We start from the raw sequence: 17418 nt of genomic DNA on the forward strand, positions 1-17418 counted from the left end.
TTGGTTGGAATGTCAGCTGTATAGACGGTGTAGAGGATGGGACCAAGAAGGAACACCAGCGGACTTAGAATAGAGGGATGAATAGGAACCATTGTGGTTTAACCGGAAAAATCTATCAATAAAAAAGGAAAGAATGATGAGAAAGTATGTAGGAGGTAGGAATTTACGGAGTTTGTAAAGCAGTCCCGGGTGCCAGACTCGATCAGCACATCAAATTTAGTCCGAAAAACTATAAATAAATTTATTTAAATAAATATCATAAAAACTGCTACTCCTACAAAAATAAACTATTTTATAGTACATTAAACTAGCTTTAATTTGATTCCTAATAGACATCTGTACGTCGAATGTTTTTTTGAGATATGGATTTCTCAAAATAAATTCTCTAGTGATTTTCTGTAAATTTTTCTATGCAATGTTGCTTTTTAAAAAGCTATGTCTCGGGAACTGTTGTTTTGACTGTGTACTGTTGGCAGTAAATACTGTCATGACTGTAATTATCAAACAGTTACACTATGGTAGTGGCTAATAACTAAAACTGTACGATTGTTCACTGTCAAGGAATATACATACGATAGTCTACGTGACAGCTGCTTCATTGCATCACTTGTACTATGAACTATTGCACCAGAGCCAATTCGGCAGTACAATCAATACTGTAACAGTCATGCAACTTCAGTTATAACGATTTTCTAAGAACGGTTTAAGTTGCGAGTATTTTTTGGTCGAGTGGATCGGTAGCACTGTTAAAATGTTAAAAATCGATTCTGTGGCATTTCTGGCTGGTCGATTTTATTGGTCGATATAAAAAGTTGCAGTCATATCCCAGGCTAAACACCTTAAATATATAATTTCAGTTTCATATGACTTTTCATTATTGAGCTGTTTACAAAAAGACATGACCACACACAGACTAGATTACTTGGACTCATGGATTTTCAATGAAAACTGGATTACGAAAGTTTACCTTACTACATATCCCATATATTTTTTGGTTAAAGTATAAATAAATATTTTTTTTTAATTATGAAGTTCGTATATTAAATTTATATGAGGTGTAGATAGTTGACCGTAGATTAATGATTGGAGAAGTTTGTCGGGGGGTGCGGTCAGCAAAGAACAACATAAATAAATAAAACCATATTTATTTATTTATAATCTTAATATTTTCTTGAGACTGGTAATTCTTTAATAAATAACTCAAATACTATCCAATTATAGTCTCAAAACTTTATTTCTTTTATTCGCCCAACGTTTCGGCCAATCCGGCCATCTTCCGGGACATCTACTACAAAAAGTTTCTATTATATGTATGATCCTACAAACAATTTAAATACTTAACATTATTATTTATAATTTACCTTACCTCAATACCACTTTGCAAACATATAATTTAAAACACTCTAAAACTTCATTCAGGCTATTCTGCCCAGGTCAAAACATTTATATCTATGAAAACATTAAAAACATTAGGTAAAATTATTTTTTGTTAATAAGTATATCCCACATATGTTTAATTACCTAATTAGTTAATTATCCATTAAAAACACAGTCAAAAATTATTTCTCTCCAAACACTATTAATAAACATTTATCAGAACCATGCTTGTAACCTTCCTCTACTCAGTTCAAGCATTTAAAAAATTATTTATCATAACTACATTTTTGTCATTTTTTCTCTTTATTTCATTAGCAAAAATCCTACCAAGGCCAACTCTAATTTTCCACATACAATTTATACTATATTATTTATAAATTAATCTTAGTTAATATCATAGTGCTTAAATAATACTTAACATCATGTGAAGGTGTTATATGTTTCCGTATGTAAAATTTATATGTTTCCGACCGACAATAATCACAACCATTTGAACTTTTTCGAATTGTTATGGGCAATAAATATATTATTCGATTAATTAAATAATTGGAGAAGTTTATCGGGGGGTGCGGTGAGCAAAGAACAACATAAATAAACAAAACCATATTTATTTATTTTTATGGCATAAAATAAATAAATATAGTTTTGATTATTTATGTTGTTCTTTGCTGACCGCACCCCCCGACAAACTTCTCCAATCATTAATCTACGGTCAACTATCTACACCTCATGATTAATTAAATAAATATGATTTACGCACAAACTTCAAGGCACTGATAATAGGCAATATGTTGTTAACCAAAATTGAAAACTAATGAAGATTCCAACGCAGGGCTTAACCAAAATCGAAATAGACAAGTTGCTATTAGAATGACAGGTGGTTGGTTACCTGTTCTCATATTAAACTCTTCTACCTCTGAGCTAACACCATCTGCTACACAGTGTTCAAGTTAACTGACTGTGACCAAGTGATACTCACAAACCGAAGCATTCCATTGTTCTACATTAATCGAAGACTATTATAATTCAATGTAATATAAGAAGGATTGACGTTTTTTTTTTTGTTATGATCTTCTCTTGTGAGATTGTGACAAGAACCTAACAAGTAAGGTTGTAATAAAAGTGTATGATAGTGGTAAAATGAAAAATATTTTTGACTGTGAATTTTAATGGATATTTGACTTATTGGATAAAAATGTTTTGACCTGGGCAGAATAGCCTGTATGAAGTGTTTGGAAAAATATTAAATAATATGTTTCATAGTGAATTAAGATTGTCCCTGAAGATGGCCGAATTGGCCGAAACGTTGGACGTGTAAAAACAATAAAAGTTTTGAGACTATAATTTGGATAATGTTTTGAATTATTTAGTAAAAAAATTGCCAGTCTCAAGAAAGAATTTTATGATTATAAATTTATTTATTATATTACAGTTAGAATTAGCAATGTAAGCAATGTGTACTTAGTAATAGTAATATAGTTGTGCTTAGTAATATTATTGGATCCTTTTTTGATTCATATTCTGTATCATCTTTTATTCTCTAATATATACATATATACATATTATATTACATATATACTACTATTATTATTAATATATATTATATTACATATATACCTATCTCTAATAAAAGACTAATATACTTTAATATCTCTATTATTCCAAATTAACACACCTCCACTTAATCACAAAAGAGGACCAACCTATATGCCAAACCTGTCAGTCCCCATTATCGATAAAGCATATAATTGAAGAATGCTCATCGTTACGTCAAGCCTTCGAAAATAATAAAATTCCTCGTACAAGAAAATTAACCCTTAAGACAGCAGAATCCATAGACAAAATAATAAAGTTTCTGAAAGAAACTCAACTTTATCCTAAAATATAATCCACCAATATCGACCAGTGTAAAAAGGAAATAGTCTACATTCAACTATCAAATGTCAAAGACAAGAAAAGATAAATAAAGTAAAAAGGGTGTAATAACCTTGATGTTGATCGCCCTGAATAAAAATCTAGTCTATTATTCTCATTATTGTATTAATTTACTAATTGTAAATTTGCACCTTTATTATTCATTTCAAAGTCTGTTAAGTTATTTTTATTATTATTATTATTTATTTAATTTTTTTTATTAATTATTATTTTATTTGTTTTTTTTTTACTTTCTTTTTAGTAGTTGTTAATTAAATTATTAGTTGCTTCACTTGAGATCTATTCATATTGTACTTATCTAGGTTAAAAATTGTATAGCCTCCACAAGGCCCTAATAATCTAAACTAATATTTACATTTCACTTATGTCTATAATTTTTATGTGTTATTTTAGCACCAACCGATAGATGTTATCTGGGCCCTGTTTCATAATTAAGTACAAACTAATACTATTAGTCTTGTAGATTTATTTTAATTCAATTACACAGACTTGCACAATAGTAACTTGTACTTTAGTATTTATTAATTCCTGTAATATCACTAATAGTCATCCCTATCATGAAAAAAATAAGTATTTGTATTATTAACACAAGTTGTTGTTGTCTGGGGCTTTAGGGCGTAAAACCCTGAGGTCATCAACGCCCATGTTTCGTGCTTTATAATTCTGTTTCATATATATTTATAATTCTATTTCACTTTATTTTTCTCTTTAAATAATTTCGAAAAAAAATTTAAATAATTACTTCTTTTGGTATTTTTTATTACGTATAACACATTTTCTGGTTTAAATCTTATTCAAAAGGCCATTCCTTTTTAAGAAAACTAAGACCATTTCCACGTTCTTCTGGTCATCATTCAGAGCACTCGGTCCGATACACTCGGTCCTACTCCCAATTTACCCAAGAATAAAAACGACATTTCTCAAATATGTGACTGACCGTAAGTACACTGTTGCAGTATTGACATTTTGGCGGTGGCTGCTTACTGATCAGATATCTATGATATATTAAATAGGATTAAAATATTTATAGTCCTTTGAAATCTTCAATTTGATAAAACGGTAATTTTTTTTTTTTTTATACACCCTATTATTAATAGAAGGGCATAATCGAAGTGGTGAAGAAAACGTAATAAACGGCTGTCAAGAAAGGAATTAAGTAAAGAATGGGACCGAGCTCAATTAAACATAAAAGGATTTGGGGGTTACCTTCAAGCCCAATGCAATATTATGACTCCGGTTCAATTTCAATATTTTTCAAAATTACCTTAAACCAGTATTAAGAAATATCGATCTTAATAACAAATCAATTATAAATGAATTTAAAAAAACAACATTATTTTATATATAATTTATTCAATTTCTTGAGACTGGAACTTATTTATTAAATAAATTAAAATAGCCTGTAAACATTTTTTTTTTTAATAATTTATTTATTGTTATTTACAATTGTATACAAATATATACTACAAGTAAATTTTCTGTAGGTGACAGTGGCATGATACAAACATGTGGAGAATCTACCCACTGATAGAACTCCAACAACATTTCTAGAGGAGAAGATCTCGAGGCCATCTTCTTTTTTGACGCCTAGGAGGATTATTAGGTAATGAAGGAGAAGCCAGGTTAGAAATAAGTGGATTTGGGTGGTATAAAACCATTTTTAAATTTTAATGTGAGGTGTGAATTTATATTTAAGGTATGGTATATTATTAATAATAATGTTGTCATTAAAATTGTTACAAATGAATACATAATAAGCTATTAAATGTTTAGATTGTCCTTAAGGATGGCTGAATTGGCCGAAACGTTGGACTATTGATATAATAAAGAGTGTTGAGACTTAACAAGGATAGCATTTGATTTATTTAATAAAAAAAAATAACATTTTTACATGCTAACAATTAAAAATGAGAAGATATTTTATTTTATTTTTTTATTCAATTAAAAAATTACATCCAATATGGTCCGACCAGGGCCCTGTTTCATAATGAAAGCTAATAGTATCAGTTCATAGTACTAGTGTAGAAACCATTTTTCTTCCAATGAAAAATGAGGTATCTAGTTGGCAAGTCATGTTGTTGGATGAAAGCCCGCCAAGAAAATTAAAAACTATCAAAAAAACCACTAAACCATGAAACACATCAAACCGTTCCAATCGCAGGGAGGAGGTAGCTATTGCCAGATGGAGAATAGGTCATACCTACCCAAGGATGTTCGGATCGCTCGTGCGTTTTCTTGCGAATTCGGACGAAATGAAATCGCAACTTTTCGCTGCTTTCCGCTCCCAGTGGACGAGAGGCCTAAGACCTTCTTACCGTCCTGATTTTCCGGTGGAGGTTGGTAGAAAGCTTAAGATGACGGTCAAGCTTCATCCCGAGATAAACAATGGAGTTGTAAAGGGATATAATAGTGCCAGCAACTCGGAGTGTCTTCGGAGTCAGACGCGCTACCGTTGCGCCACGACGTCTTGGTCTTGGACCTCTACTGTTTGTCGTTTTCACAGCACCAGTAGTCGCCGTCAAGCATCGAGATGCAGTGGTAGCAGCCTATGCCGACGACATCGGTGTCTATGCTTCCAGCATGAGAGCTGAACTGGCCCTAAGCTATGCGCAAACTGCTTCTGCCACCAGTGTAAGAAGAGCAGACTACCCCAGCAGTTCATTGTGAATGGTGGGGGTCGGAAACTCTCTAACAGCATCCTCTAACTCGGCGTGACTCTCGACAAGCATCCCACCTTCTCCAGTCACGTCAGGATGAGACTTAAGCTGGCCCTACAGAAGTCGTATAGTCTCTATCACTTGCTCACTTCACAGCACATCTCGCTCCAGATCTACAAGGCCATCATACGTACGACCCTGCTCTACGGTGCACCACTCATGCGACACCTCTACAAGACCGCGTTAACCAAACTGCAGAGCTTCCAGAATTCCCTCCTTCGGCGAATAGTCATAGGAACTACACTCCTACGGGCCAGGAATAAAGTCATCAGTGAGGAGCTCCAACTCCATTCTGTGCCGGAATTCATAAGCCGTAGGCACCTCAAATTCTTTGATGGGCTGAAAGCCTATCCCTATTCCGTGAGATCGCCCCTCCACCGAGACCTGGGAGATGGCAAAGCACGATCCCCTTGTCGACGTCCTCACCGAGGGAAGGACTTCTGACTCTGCAATCTGAAGTCACCTTAATCCATCTTATCCCCCAGTGGAGCGGCCCTCCCTGTTCTTGTACCCCTAGCCGCGGCTCCTGGGCCAAAATTGTAACCCCCGCCCTCAGCGGACCTAGCTTAACCCCTTATAATGCCATATGGCAAAGGAAGGGCACCATTATATATATATTTATATACAGGTATGTATTAATATACCTTATATATTAATTGTTATGTATATATTTTCAATAAAGCAGGTTAGAAAAAAAAAAAGGAGTGTCTTTGAGATCGACCATCGCTTCTATTGTTGGTGAGCGATCACGACGCAATCTGTCTTTGCCGGGGTCACGGTGATGTTTATGTATTAATAAACAATTATTTCAATCATTAATCCAATTTGTGAATAAAAATTATTATACATGTATAATTTTAACTAATTCATATATAACTTTCAATTATGTTTAATTAATCTATATACATTGCGAAGCATTGCCGGGTCTGCTGTTATCATTTAAAAATATAATAGTTTTCTATTAATGATAGAACAATAGAATGCTTCGGTTTGTGAGTATCACTTGGTCACAGTCAGTTAACTCGAACACGGTGTAGCAGATCGTGTTAGCTCAGAAGTAGAAGTTTAATATGAGAACAGCAGGTAACCAAGCACCTGTCATTTTAATAGCATCTCGTGCATTTAGACTTTGGTTAAGGCCTGCGTCGGAATCTTCCTTTGTTTTCAACAATGGTTAAACCACGTTCAATACTGCCTATTATCGGTGCCTTCAAGATTGTGTGTAAATCATATTTATTTAATTAATCACATATTACAATTATTCCCGAAAAAGTTCATATGGTTGTCAATTTAACCTGAAAATAACATTGTTATAATTTTAAAAAAAAATCTATTTTTACTTTCACTAACCATTATATGGAATATATATTAAGGGAAAGTATTACGATCGTGAAAAATTTCAAAATACACGTTATGATGTACCTTCGAAATGAGCCCTCTTAGGATATCGACCACTAAGTTTTCAGCTTCTCCGAATCGTATATAACGGATTTTTACGTATGTGTGTGGGATTTTTACCCACTAAAACCACCTCCGTAAACATGTCCGTTCCTCTCCACGGGACCGCCGTTAAGCATTACTTCATGGAGGGAAATGGCTGATTGCCGCCTCATAGTTCTTTTAGTATGGTTTTCATGTTTCCCATGCTATTAACTCCTTCCAGGCCTTACAGTATATGGATCACTTGGTCTTCTTGTATGATGCTTCCTGTGCGTAATCTCTCACACGCTTATTTCTTCTTCGAAGCGTATGCAAGTAAAAAACACTGTTTTTTGTTTCTTCGATACATGCAGGGCATTCTGCGGTGATGATCAATTTAAAGCAGTATTGGTAGGCCTAGTGTATATCTGTCTGTATGTTTCTATGTGGTCAGTCTAGCTGAAAAGAGGAAACAGTCCATAGCTCAATTGGTCGAGGCGCACTTGGAATCTTAAGCGGCGCCGGTTCGAATCCGGCATTGGGCGTTAACTTTTTTCATTGACTGGCAGTCCCTCAAAATGAAAAACTTGATCCCCCCATGGTTAGAATAGGTTGGTCGCCTGTAGATAACCTCCCCACCGCCCTTATCAGAAATGGTCAGGAAGGGGGCCATAAAAAAAAAAGTTTAGCTCAAAAATGAAAAGTCGTCAGAAACATATAAAACAAGTCCAATGCCTGCTTGCACTCTCTCACAAGTATAGCGGTGGACCACTACAGAAATAAAAGTCGACTCCCCAGTCCAGATTCGAACCGGCACCGCTACAGTTCCCAGGGTACATCATACACATACGCCTTTACTCCCTGAGCATGAATATGGTTTGAATTTATTGTCTGAGTGAACTATCGGACTCTGCTTCCATATTCTGGGACTAGGCCCCTTTAGAACAATTACAAAGGTAATTTTAATTTTACGAAAACATATTGACCAGTGTGACCACACTTAATTATGACTTATATTAAAATTATATATGAATAATTTTAAAGGATAGTGTTTTCTTTATAAAAAAACACTTAGTCATTGTTGTAACGGCTTTTTTAATTCTGAGTTTGGCCGTCATTAGCGCAGTATCCATTAGGCGTTTGATCTTCCAGCGAACAGGTTCGTTTTTATTCTTTTTTTGTTTTCTTTCCCCTTTCCTTATTTTACTCTCATTTTCTCCACTTTTATCCATTTTCCTTACCCGTGTTATAAGTTTTGTTTACTATACTTATAATTTGCCTCTTTATCATCTATTATTGTTACATATTTTTTCTTCTTCTCAATTTTCATTTTCTTTTCATATTTAAATTTTAAATTAATAAAAACTAATATGTTCATACTTCTTTGCATTATATAACTTCATTTTTATTTCATTTCCTTAATTATGTTATTTTGCCCACTTTTTCAATTACCTATGAATACATTTTATTTCCCGCTTCTTTCATCACTTCATTTTATTAATTCTATTTTGTAAAATTATTCATTTTATGTGTAAAATTATTCTGTTTATACTTCCTTTTTATTATTTTATTTTTCTATACTTACTGTGGTTGTTATCTTGTTCTGTTTTTAGCCCTTAAGAAGGCTAGAAACTCTAGCCAAAACGTTGGCACATTAAAATAAGTTAATCGAACTTATATGTGTTTTTCATTGACCGTACCCCCAACCATCTTCTCCTCATTCATCATCCACGGTCAACTATCTCCCATAATTATGAATAATTTTAAATACAGATCAGAAAAATTAAAAAACTGACTGACTAAATACATAAAAAACAAAGCAACAAGGTAGTTATAATATCTGTAATATTATAACATCGGATTAGATTGGTGAAGTAAAAGGTAATTAAATAGAAGGGTTTTAAACAAGGTTTGGTACATGACGTGTGTTAGAGATAATGGAGTTCCAGTGATATGCAGCTCAGGTAAAAAATGATTTATGAAACGCAGCAGTTTGGTGAAGTGAAAGGCAGATGTCAGATAAACGGGACCTGGTAGGACGGGATTAAATTGAGAATATTGGGGTTGGGAGAATTCTAGGATATAGGAGGGGCGCTGAGTATTAATTACTAGGATTAGAAAGAAAGCTAGGAAATACTGGCTCGGAAGGATGGATAGAGCCACTTCAGCTCGAAGTGGTACTGCGTATCTCTGGTGATCCAAAAAATAAATCGTACTGTGCAGTTCATTAGACGTTTAAGTTTAGATTCAAGATTACCCGAGAGTCCACCATATACCTGGCAGCCATAGTGAAAGTGGGGGGAAAACAAGAGAGGAAACTAAGAGTTGACGAGTTTAAGTGGAAAGAGATAACGGATTTTATTGAATTGCTTTAGGGTAGCTATAGTTCGACGGGGAATTGTGGCACATAGCAACGTAAACGGTGATAATTTGTGGAGCCACTACTATGTACTACTAGTGGTGCAAAGATATTCTGCAACCGTCGATTCAGGTTACAAAACGCCAAACACACAAGATAAGGGGTATTCATGATCTTTGGTTTAACATGTTAAAGCGTGTTAAATGGAAAAACTCATGTTAAATCGAAAAAAATTGCCTTCTTTTACCGTGGTAAAACGAAATAACATTTAACATGGCTGAGAGTCTGTTACTTGGTCTGTTAAATGGAGAATGACGTCACACAATAGACCAGTTGAGATCGCCGCCATTTTTGTTGTTGTGACAGCTCAGTTCTTTCGTGTGTTAGAACACCTATTCCTTCATTTATTGAATAACCGAACCTCCACATCTTTGTAATCAAATAAATAGGCAGGTATTGATTAACATAATAAACAGTAGTAAAGGATACCTTTACTTTGTTGTCATTTTCTCTTTTAAAATTCTTAAAAATGCCGGATATACCAATGTAAAATTCCAATATACCAATGTAATTTCATTCTACTATCTCAAAATTTGTAAACGCTCGCCAGATAAAAATCTCACTATACGAACCATGTAATTATTTTTAGGGGACATATGTTTTTTTCATTTCATTTCATAAGCTAAACTTTCACACAAATTCCACTTTTCACTCGCTCTAGGCATGTTGTAATTAATTACTTAAATCAAAACTGAAGTAAACAATAACATGAGGGTCTGGAAGGAAGGTTATAAACATAAAGGCTTATACCAAAAGTTGCTGATAAAATCCGCTAGGGGATCTTATGCATTTAACGTTTAACATGACTTCAAATAGGGCTGCACACAATCCTATAGTTATAACATTTAACACAACATCATGAATACCCCTATAATAATAAAAGTTTAGCAAACCCGAAGGTTCCACCAATAACATAACACCAATTGCTGTCTACTTTTATCTGCCCCATCCAAACTCTTATCTGCAAGATCAGTATTGACTCAAACCTTCCACCTACGCTTTGGTGACGTTTATTCTCAACCGACAGTGCTAATTAACATTTTAAATACCCTCAAATTATAAACGCCCATCTTATTCGCCGGGAAGCTATAACCGTGTCCAGTTCCCGTAATGTGACTTATCCCGCTTAACTCATTTCTTTTTTATCCAAGCGCACATAGTAACTTAAAATAATACAATATAAATGAACGTATAGAAATTGGATATGTGTTCAGTCTGTATTTGTTCTCTGCCTGAGTACCGTTAGCTTGTAGCCACCTCAGAAGTGACCTATTCGAAAGCGCGTCAAAATCACCTCCGCTCTGCTCACAATTCTAGCCCTCATTTGATGCCATTCCAAATCAATTTTCTGCTTAATGTGGAAAATGAAGTTATCGAGAGACACTCCACAATTTGGAGTTCCTTCAGAAATCGCCACCTTTGCTCCCCGATCAGCCAGTTCGTTACCGGATATTCCGCAGTGCCCAGGTCTCAAGCGAAGAACACAGAAATACCGTTTCTGTTAGGGGACTTTAACGAATAATTATTGCAGAAGTTTGTCGGGGGGTGTTTTACCACCTTGCTGACCACCTTCAACCAGTTTCAAGCCTAACTTCTACGCCACAACCCCTGATGAAGACCTGAAACTCAGGTCGAAACGTCGGCATAAAATAAATAAATATGGTTTTGTTTATTGATGTTGTTCTTTGCTGACCGCACCCCCCGACAAACTTCTCCAATCAATCTACGGCCAACTATCTACACCTCATTAATGAATAATTGATCTCTTGATTTTTCGGATTTGTTGAGAAAATATTTTTTAAACTGAGTAGAACTGACAATGAATCTGTACAGATGACCTGTATTTTTTATGGGATAGAATTTGATAACTGAAGTAGATCTATGCACAGACTTTTTAAAGTCAATAGCTCTATATAACCATGAATTTTATTAATCATAAAATCTTAAGATATATTTATGATACAACAAATGGATAAGTTATATAGATATAATATAAATATAAACTAAACTTTACAGGGCTTTCAAACAATTTTGTTTTCAGAATTTTATCAATGTGGTAATTTATTTATCAACACCCATAAGGTATTGTGAGAAACCTGGCTCAACAACACAGCAAGTGAACATCAGGATGCGAGCTTGTTTTATGGATTTATTCATTTTGTACGGTTGTTATTATTTAATACTACTTACCGTTGGTATGAAGTTATAATAAATACATGATACATGCCAGCTTATTACTTTATAATGATGCTCTCTTAGGTTTTCTTGTGATGTTCTTATTTTCTGAGATATAGAGCCCCGAATGAAAAATTAGTTTTTTTTATCGATTTTATTGAAATAGCCGCCATTTTGTATTCCCCCTACCTATACTTGGCACACTCATGAATTTTGACTAGTAATTATACATAGTTTTCATTAAAGTAATCAAAAATTGGGGTGAGATAACTGTCTTTTTTTCTTCCCGGCTCTTGTACTACTAGTTTGTAACCTTACATTCTCTTCCATTACTGACAATCCTCCGAGGCGCCTGAAAAGAAGATTGCCACGAAACCTGCTAATATAAAATGTCATAAGAATGCTAGCAATGGTTAGTTTTTCTACACGCCTGTAACACTCCATTTAACTAAGATCAAATTTACTGAATGTATTATATAATATACAGTTATAAATTTCAATAAATATATTTTTTTTAAAAATTGCCACATTTCATAAAAAATGCACTGAAAAATCAGTGTTAGAGAATAAAAAAAACTTAGTAAATTTATTTTGAGAAATCTGTAACTCAAAAACTATTCGACGTACAGAAGTCTTTTAGCAATTAAAAAAGTTTAACGTGTCATATAGTAGTTTATAACACTTATCTTCGTAGGGGTAGTAGTTTTTATGATATTCGCATATGAATATAAATTTTTCACATGAAATTTTGTTCAAACTACTATAAATTAATTTATTTTGGGAAATTTCATGTAAATTATTACTCTTTCGAAGATACCACAATGATACGGAGATCAGGATAATTTTCTTCCTAACATCTTGTAATAGTCGCCATTTTTTATTGCCCCTACCATTATTACTTCCCCTCCCCAAGAGAACACCATTTAAAGAAGAGTAAATTTTCTAAAACAAGAGCCCTAATAGAGCTATTTACGTTCAATAGTATTCGAGATATAGCTTTTAAAAAATTACGTTTCATAAAAAATGCACTCAAAAATCAGTGATCAGTGAAAATTAGTGAATTTATTTTGAGAAATCCATATCACAAAAACCGTTCAACGTGCAGATGTCTATTAGCACTCAATTAAAGCTAGCTTAATGTGCTACAATGTAGTTCATCTTCATAGCCGTAGTAGTTTTTGTGATATTTGACAAAATAAATTAACAAAATGTTTACTTCTAGTTGTCCGGATAACATTTCTGATTTTTCAAAAATATATCTCCTGAACTCTTAGTCGTACATATGTTATATACGGAGTTTCTCACCTAGTACAAGAGCCCAAGAGGAGAAAAAAGGCAGTTTCACCCCAATTTTTGATTACTTAATTAAAATCTAGGTGTAATTACTAGTCAAAACTGATGAGTCTGCCAGGTATAGGTAGGGGGAATACAAAATGGCGGCTATTAAATGTCAAAATATTAAAAAAAATTAATTGTTCATTCAGAACTTAGTATCTTTATAACTATCAACAACACTAGAAAGCCTAAGAGAACATCATTTAAAATAATGTAAATTTACAAAAATATGAGCTTTAATAGAGCTGTTTATGTTCAATAGTTCTCGAGATATAGCTTATTTAAAAGCAATATTTCTTAAAAAATGTACAGAAAAATCAGTTGTTAATGAATTTATTTTGAGATATTACTATGTATAATTACTAGTCAAAACTGAGGAGTCTGGCAAGTATAGGTAGGGGGAATAAAAAATGGCGGCTGTTTCAATACCTAAAAAAAATTTTTATTCAAAGCTCTATATCTTAAAAACTACCAACAACACTAGAAAATCTTAAACAACATTATTTAAAGAAGAGTAAATTTTCTGAAATATTAGCCCTAATACAGCTATTTACGTCTAATATTTATCGAGATATAGCCTTTTAAAAAGCAACATTTGTAGTTAGTTAATTTATTTTGAGAAATCTATATCTCAAAAACCATTCAACGTACAAAAGTTTATTAGCACTCAAATTAAAGCTAGTTAAATATACTATAAACTACTATATAACGTTTATCTGCGTAGGAGTAGTAGTTTTTATGATATTTGACAAAATTATTAATCTGCCAAGTATTGGAAGTGGAATAAGAAATGGCGGTTTCAAAACTTTAAAAAAAAAAATTCATTCGCAGCTCTATATCTTTAAAACTACCGACAATACTAGAAAGAAAATGTAAGAGAACGTAATTTAAAGAAGAGTAAATTGTTAAAATATGAGCCCTTATAGAGAGAGCTATTTACGTTCAATAGTTCTCGAGATAAAGCTTTTTTTAAAAAAAAAACGAAAACTTTTAATATAAAAAGACACTGAAAAATCAGTGTTAGAGAAACTAGACATCTGCTATTAGCACTCAAATTACAGCTCAATGCACTATAAAGTAGTTTATAACTTCCGTTAATCTTCGAAGGAGTAGTAGTTTTTGTGATATTTGACAAAATAAATTAACAAAATGTTTACTTCTAGTTGTTCGGATAACATTTCTGATTTTTCAAAAATATATCTCCTGAACTCTTAGTCGTACATATGTTTGCCATCACTCAAAATAAAGGCAATTTAACTGATTATAAAGTAGTTTATAACACGTATCTTCGTAGGGGTAGTAGTTTTTATGATATTCGCATATGAGTATATAAATGAATTTGGACCTGAATTTGTTCCAAAAATCAGTTTATTTTAGAAAATATCATGAAAACTACTACTCTTCGAAGAGTGAACGTTATAAACTAATTCATTGCACATTAATTTGAATGCTGGCAGTAATCTTATATACATAATATGTGGAAATCTTATATACTGTAATATATCTTACAGTTCTTTAGATATAATGTTGCCACAATAGATGCAATAAACAATATTAATTATATATATATGCCCCAATAAAAAATATTTCTTCTATGAATATAAAAAAAAAAAATCATGTAAAAAGGCACTGAAAAATCATTGTTAGTGATTAAAATAAAGTTAGTAAATTTTAAATAAATTTAAAAGCATAGATACAGATGTCGATTAACACTCAAATTAAAGCTAGTTTAATGTGCTATAAAGTAGTTTAAAACGTTAATCTTCTTAGGGGTAGTATTTTTTTATAATATTTTCTAAAATATTTTGATTTATAATTGTTTAGATAAAATTTCGTGTGCAAAATATATATATTCATATGCGAAAACTACTACGCGTACGAAGATACGTGTCATAAACTACCTTATAATTAATTAAATTGCCTTTATTTTGAGTGATAGTAAACATTAGTTCGTCTTAGAGTTCCTGAGATATATTAAAAAAAAAAAAAATAGTATCCGATCAACTAGAAATAAACATTTTGTTAATTTATTTTGTCATATATCACTAAAACTACTACTTCTTCGAAGATTATTCGAAGTTATAAACTACTTTATAGCGCATTGAGTTTAATTTGAGTGCTAATAGCTGATGTCTAGTTTCTCTAACACTGATTTTTCAGTGTCTTTTTATATTAAAAGTTTTCGTTTTTTTTTATTTTAAAAAAGCTTTATCTCGAGAACTATTGAACGTAAATAGCTCTATAAGGGCTCATATTTTAACAATTTACTCTTCTTTAAATTACGTTATCTTAGATTTTCTAGTATTGTCGGTAGTTTTAAAGATATAGAGCTGGGAATGAATTTTTTTTTTTTTTTTTTTACGTTTTGAAACCGCCATTTCTTATTCCACTTCCTATACTTGGCAAATTAATCAATTTTGTCAAATATCATAAAAACTACTACTTCTACGCAGATAAACTTTATTACATTAGTTTATAGTATATTTAACTAGCTTTAATTTGAGTGCTAATAAACTTTTGTACGTTGAATGGTTTTTGAGATATAGACTTCTCAAAAGAAATTAACTAACTACAAATGTTGCTTTTTAAAAGGCTATATCTCGAGAAATATTAGACGTAAATAGCTGTATTAGGGCTAATATTTCAGAAAATTTACTCTTCTTTAAATAATGTTGTTTAAGATTTTCTAGTGTTGTTGGTAGTTTTTAAGATATAGAGCTTTGAATGAAAATTTTTTTTAGGTATTGAAACAGCCGCCATTTTTTATTCCCCCTACCTATACTTCGCAGAATCCTCAGTTTTGACTAGTAATTATACATAGTAATATCTCAAAATAAATTCATTAACAACTGATTTTCTGTACATTTTTTAAAGAAATATTGCTTTTAAATAAGCTATATCTGGAGAACTATTGAACATAACCAGCTCTAAATTTACATTATTTTAAATGATGTTCTCTTAGGCTTTCTAGTGTTGTTGATAGTTATAAAGATACTAAGTTCTGAATGAAAAATTAATTTTTTTTAATGTTTTGAAACAGCCGTCATTTTGTATTCCCCCTACCTATACCTGACAGACTCATCAGTTTTGACTAGTAATCATACCTAGATTTCAATTAAGTAATCAAAAATTGGAGTGAAACTGCTTTTTTTCTCCTCTTGGGCTCTTGTACTAGGTGAGGAACTTCTAAAAGTATGAAAAAGCAGTGTCTCATTTCAATCACTGTCTGAAGTGGGCAACAGAAAATGATATACCGAAGAATCAAGTCCTCTTTCAACGTCTTATTTAAGACGTTAGTATTAGTGAAGATTATTTTTTGAAACTACAAACTATTAATTTCCAATAAAATATGTTTAAAATAGTTATGTACTTTCATGTTATAGAATTTGTTTTCACAATTTCTCCTAATATTTTCTGCAATCCTCCTTGCAGCAATTAGTTTTAGTACAAGAGCCAGGAAGATAAAAAGGCAGCTATCTCTCCCCAATTTTATATTACTTTTATGAAAACTATTTATAATTACTAGTCAAAACTAAGGAGTCTGCCAAGTATAGGTAGGGGGAATAAAAACTGGCAGCCAATCCGTTACCAATTTCTATATTAACAAATAATAAAATACATTCTACCCAAGTTCAATTAAAAGGCACTTTTCTTTGCCCAAATAAATCAGGTTTTCAATATTTCTATGTGGGTTGATTAAGTCTATGAATTAAATTTCTCAATAAAAATTTATTTCATAATTATTTTCTTTATACATTTTGCATTATAAAGGAATAAGACGGCATGTATCACGTATTTATTATAGCTTTGGCTTTCTAGTGTTGTTGGTAGTTTTAAAGATATAGAGCTCCGAATTAAATTTTTTTTTTTAACTTTTGAAACAGCCATCATTGGGCACTATACTTGGCAAACTCTTATATTTGATTAGTAATTATTCATAGTTTTTATTAAAGTAATTAAAAATTGGGGTGAAATGACTGCCTTTTTCTTCCTCTTGGGCTCTTGTGAAGTTGTGATACGATTCTAAATCGTTTCAAAACG

At 32.3% G+C, this 17418-nt stretch overlaps 1 protein-coding gene across 2 annotated transcripts in view; it reads left to right on the top strand.

Annotated features, from left to right (window-relative positions):
- The window catches only part of LOC106679360 (trypsin-1), a 68626-nt gene that overhangs the window by 26413 nt on the left and 24795 nt on the right, over positions 1-17418 (top strand). The window contains exon 1 of one of the 2 annotated variants that reach the window (XM_067051496.1): positions 7054-7112. The exons of the other annotated variant lie outside the window; for it this stretch is intronic. Coding sequence (XP_066907597.1) covers positions 7100-7112 — 13 coding nt within the window. The 5' untranslated portion in view covers positions 7054-7099. Of the gene's footprint in view, positions 1-7053; positions 7113-17418 lie in introns of those variants that run through there. 2 annotated transcript variants of the gene reach the window in all.

The sequence above is a fragment of the Halyomorpha halys genome, unplaced genomic scaffold (assembly GCF_000696795.3).
Source record: "Halyomorpha halys isolate HHAL.00 unplaced genomic scaffold, Hhal_1.1 Scaffold197.1, whole genome shotgun sequence".
Lineage (NCBI taxonomy): Eukaryota > Metazoa > Arthropoda > Insecta > Hemiptera > Pentatomidae > Halyomorpha > Halyomorpha halys.